Source organism: Pyxicephalus adspersus, chromosome 3, assembly GCF_032062135.1.
Source record: "Pyxicephalus adspersus chromosome 3, UCB_Pads_2.0, whole genome shotgun sequence".
In the NCBI taxonomy this organism is placed as follows: Eukaryota; Metazoa; Chordata; class Amphibia; order Anura; family Pyxicephalidae; genus Pyxicephalus; species Pyxicephalus adspersus.
Window position 1 is genome coordinate 96,583,507 of NC_092860.1, and position 5,223 is coordinate 96,588,729.

General features: G+C 34.8%; 1 protein-coding gene across 1 annotated transcript in view; it reads right to left on the minus strand.

The window, feature by feature from the left end:
* ANXA5 (annexin A5) overlaps positions 1-5,223 on the minus strand; it is a gene marked incomplete in the record, with an annotated part of 19,132 nt that overhangs the window by 7,154 nt on the left and 6,755 nt on the right. Inside the window, 7 exon segments of the mRNA XM_072405787.1 lie at positions 748-841; positions 1,031-1,087; positions 1,614-1,693; positions 2,965-3,055; positions 3,427-3,540; positions 3,678-3,772; positions 3,956-4,040. Coding sequence (XP_072261888.1) covers positions 748-841; positions 1,031-1,087; positions 1,614-1,693; positions 2,965-3,055; positions 3,427-3,540; positions 3,678-3,772; positions 3,956-4,040 — 616 coding nt within the window.

Here is a 5,223-nt window from a genome sequence, read left to right on the forward strand (position 1 = left end):
TATCATTCAGAACTAAGAAATACAATAAATGATTGGACGATAAGCGGGCCTGCATACATCTCAAAACCTCTTTAACAAAGATACACTTCCAGCCTCCTTATTTTTGCAAGTTTATTTAATGTGCAGTAATCCATGAAAACTAATTAGAAATCATATTTTATTCATCTGGCTAGAATAAAGTCATCTGAATCAGTTGTAGGGGTTAGATGACTTTTCAACCATTTTTGCACTTTGCATTACTTTAATAAATAAAAGCCTTTATCCTCAAAAACTTCATGCAAATTTAATACATAAAAATACTATTGCAGTGAAGCAAGATTGCTTCCTGGAATATCAGTAAATAGTTACCAGAAAGAAACATTTGCAAAGCTACAGAAATTCAGAAGACGCTACAGAGCAAACTAAAACTGAAGTGGAACCAACGTCCCACTTTGAAAAATCCGTGATCAGGCAGGTGGTTATTGCAGAAAAGGAAAGGTGATGTCCTTTCTGCAGTAACTGTTCTTACCTGCCTGATTGCCTCCTGGCTGTCAAAGTTAATTGCCAGGGAAACCCGGCAAGGCTGATCAAGAGGCTGGTAATTGTCTCCAGGAAGAAAAGAATATGGAAGATGGTGGCGCCTTGCAATGAAACGGAGATAGTGAAGTATCACAGGTTTAGTTCTGCTTTAAATTCTAGGTGCAACCAAAACTTTGGTATATGTACAGTGGAGTCAGTGCAGGAAGCATTCATGTACCATTAATTTACCTTTCCTTAAGTGGGCATTGCTGCGAGTTCCCAAAATAGTAATGAACTTCTCTTCATCTGTGCCCCAATTCAGTTCTCCAGCTTTAAATAAATCCTATTAATAATAAATTGAAATTAAATCATTTTAAATAAATTAATAATTCATGCCACATTTAGGTTTGCATTTCACAGGGAAGAAACATACACACAAAGCCATCCCATCAAAGCATGATTGAAAGATTCATGTCAGTCTCTCCCATCAACCATGGGAAATATAGCAAGTAACTTAAGTAATTGAACTAACCTGGGCATCCTGCTCTACAAGAGCATCATTTACTTTGGAATCTGGGTCCCTATTAGCCTGCAAAGACAGAACAATGCTTCTTTGTAACTGTAATACACCAATTTTATTTGTGTTAACCACATCTCATAGACCGCATACATTAAGGTATATCTAACCAAATATTTACAAGATTTTTTATAAATAGCTATGAAAATTTTTTCCAACACAATTTCATAGGATTGTCTGAAATTTCGGTTAATTTTTTTAATATGTAGAACTAAACAGAATTTGGTAGTAAGTAAAAGAAAATAATTCCCAATTCCATTTTAAACATTATTTACCTAAAACATGAAACAAATGAATGATTTATTCACACTTTTAATCCAACATGGCAAGTTTACAGGAACCTAACTAGGATTACCTGGACATCATGGGGTTCACATATTTATGCATTCTTATATTATTTTGTGTTTCTGCTGTATTTGAATGTAGAACTTATATATGAAGCTACAAATAGCTATTGAAAGCAATTCTGTAGCCCCTGCTAGTATCAGCTACAAATATTTCTTCTTACATTACAGGCAGAAGTAAACATAATACTTACTTGAGCAAGGACTACCAACATCCTCTGGAAATAGCCGGATGTATCACTAGTGATAGAATCTTCCAGATCACTTCCATATTCTATAGAAGAAAGGAGAATATTGCAGAATAGACTATTAGGTAATATTATATTTTAATGTGTTTATATTTAAAAACATGTATAATGCAAGTACCTACAGAGCAGGTTCTGCTGTAAGCATAAAAACCTACCTACACTTCACTGCAACTGGCTTTCAAATTAAAAATGACCAGTGCTTCTGGGTATATAGTGGCATGTGGCCACCCTATACCCAGGAGGAAGAAATTAAGCTTAACTACCACCTGACAAAGCTTCCACAATGTTAGGAAACACAGCTGAAATAGAGGAACATAATTGTGAAGGTGTGCAGGGTAGGGGCGTATCAGAAGGTGGGGGCCCTGAACTTTGCACTGAACCAATTTAAGTGCTAGAGTAAAGAAAACTTGGACGTACAGCAATGAAATAGTTATGCTAACATATCACCAATGAGTGCCAATGTCTAGTTTAGGACTACAGGGCAACATTTAATTCACAGTAGGTGACACCCCTTGTAAGAAACATCTGCAATGTCCTGGCTCAAGGAAGTATATTGATTTTCTAACTGAATTCAGTTTTCATAGTAGTGCAAGAAATGTATAGTTAATCTGCAAAACCCTCCAAGGGAACTAAACATATTTTTATATTTTAGCAATATTGATTGCAACCTTTCCCATTTTCTATTCTGAGATTTTGATGCAGACCTTATGAACTTTTTCAGATTGATTGGTACATACCATTTACTCACCATATGGTAAATTTAAAACAACATTTACAAAAGTTTATCTAAGGTTTTTTATCATTTTGAAAAATTGAATTTTTTAATTCATGTGTTTGATAGGTTTCCTAGTAAACCCTTGTTGTTTTGTTTTGCCATTTACCAAACAAAACCAGACTGGAAAACACTATTTGCCAATACAAATACAAAATATAATGGCATCATAATAAATGGCACCAAAATGCACATCTTCAATAAACCACAATGGACCTGCATTCTAATGTACCACAATTTATTAATGAAACGTGTATTGTAGTGTGCCATGATGAAAATAAAGTGCAGGGTCATTAAACGTGAGTTCTTGTCCACTGGCAGACCATTCAAAATTAATAGGCTGCTTCAATTCTGCCAACATGGTTTGCAATGAACATTTGATAATACATTCCAAAATATGAATTTAAAGTTTATTCACCAGCTGTTTTTGTAAAGAATGCCTGCAGAAAAATAAACAATGCAAATCAATATACCAACTTCATATTAGTAGAAATCAGAAGCAGAGTTTTATCCTTCTATGAATACCTTCTTTGAAGACTTTTTTGATGTGATTGACTTCAGCTGGTGATCTAGAAGCAAGAATTTCAATAAGCACATTTTCCTTAGTGCCAGCACCCTGGAAAACAAACATATAATGCCATGGAGCATGCATAGATCTTAAGGACAAATGACTCTTAACAGGAGCAGCTGTTCAATCTTTTCAGCATATTTCATTATAATACATTTTTACTTGTACTGGACAGTCATTGGACAGTACTGGACAGTCCTTCCCTTGTCTTTTTCCATAGGAGAAATATCAAAGCAGAATGCAGTGCAAATCCAAGAGTATTTAAACAAAAGTGAACAGACTGTAGCAATAATGAAGAAGTTGAAGTGCAATTGATTTAATGGGATAAGTTATGTTTCTCTCTCCACACAGAAAACTGTTCTGTAAGGAACATTTTTTAACATACATGTATATTTACATCCACACATAAATAAACCTACCTTCATTGCATTTCTAAGTTCAAGAGCATCATACAATTTTGATGGGGTCATTAGTGCCACAATCACCTTCTCAAGTTTACCAGTAAGTTCAGACTTCAGATCATCAACAAGATCCTATAAACATGCAACGAAAGTACAAGTCAGTCAAAATTCCAATATTAGTAATATATAATAGGCAGTAATTAGGCGTGCATTTAACTGACCACTAACCTAGATTTTGCCATCTCGCATAAGATTATTTACAAACGTACCCTGCCAAATAAGGTCTTGAATGCTACAGCAATTTGTTGACGCTGATCATTGCTTCTAGATGTAAGAATCTTCATAATGGTGTCTTCATCGGTACCTAAAGATTAATGGTCAGAAACAAAGCACTGTGAACCAAATATTCTTTATCCTTAAAGCCAGGTATAGATGTACCCACAACCTGCTACCATCAAATCAAAATTCAAATAGACAGTTTTGGGCAGAATTATTCAGTAAAGGTAATTTGGCTATATTGTATTATACATAAAAATTTAGAACATACCTAAACCCTTCATGGCCTTACGGAGAGCTTCTGCATCATCATTGGCTTTAAAGCCATAGAAATCCTTTATAGTTCCTTTTGTTGCCTAAGAAGAAACAGTTAATTTGTGTTTGTCCTTCAATATATGTTACAAGGATATGCATTATATTGTTTTGAATGTTACTATTGAATTTGTGTGTTATTTCTGAGAGTCTAGTAACACAGGGAAATTGGCAGGGTACTTTCAGAAAAAGAGTATGGCATAGCAGAATCTCTCACCAAAACCTCCTGTACCTCACCAGACACACAATACCTTAAAATTACTCTAATGAAGAAGCTAGACCCCGTTAATACATTTTCTGTAAGACAGCAGCAGCTATTTTAGCATCATTGTGAAAAACATTGCACCTTTTTTAGTGCACTTGGATTAACATTCTCTTATATATACGGAAAATCAGTGCACTGTATATAAATATTTCTTGTTAAAGAAATATATTTTGTCTGAAATACATGAAATGACAGCCTTCAAAATTATTTTCAATTACAATGTTATTGGCACAGAAGGCAGTATATTATGCTTCAGGTCTGAAGATCCTTTGACAGTACTTTAGTGGTTTATTGCATCATTACATACATGTTTGTTTAACTGAAAGAATGAGCTCTAGGCTTCCGGACATAGAATTTTGCAATACCCCTTTGCAAGATCATTTAATATGGGTGGGTCTGAAATGTGACACAGAGGTATAAATCAGCTTATTATCCTCTCATAATATTTACCGCCAGTTTGAGATTTGTAGGTAGCTAACATACCATGTGCTTTCAATGTGTAACTCTTTAGAGAAAAGATCTAATGCGACCATTGTGGCAAAAAATATATATCAAAACATGCATGATGAGTTTTCTTCAGGGACTCTTTGTAAATTTTTATTAACTGAGCATAATGTAGAGGGATCATGCACACTTTGTTGTACATTAACAAAATACATGTAAATGAGCAATACAATGCACACTAATGCACTGAAAAAGACACTGCATTAGTGTGAATTGATCATTAGAATAGAAGATGTATGCACATGTCTACAGGGAACAGGCTGATAGAAAGAATTGAGTTGATGACAGTCAAGTGGTTGCTGCTCATTTACTGTCTAGTGCACTGGGGTGGCATTCAGAACTAATGGCAGAACAACACTCTGATGCACATAACCTGCAATGACATGCATTGTTATTAAAGCACGTCAACAGAGAGATCTGTTTAGGCACTTGAAAGGTCAAAAAGGGTTTTCTAAGAG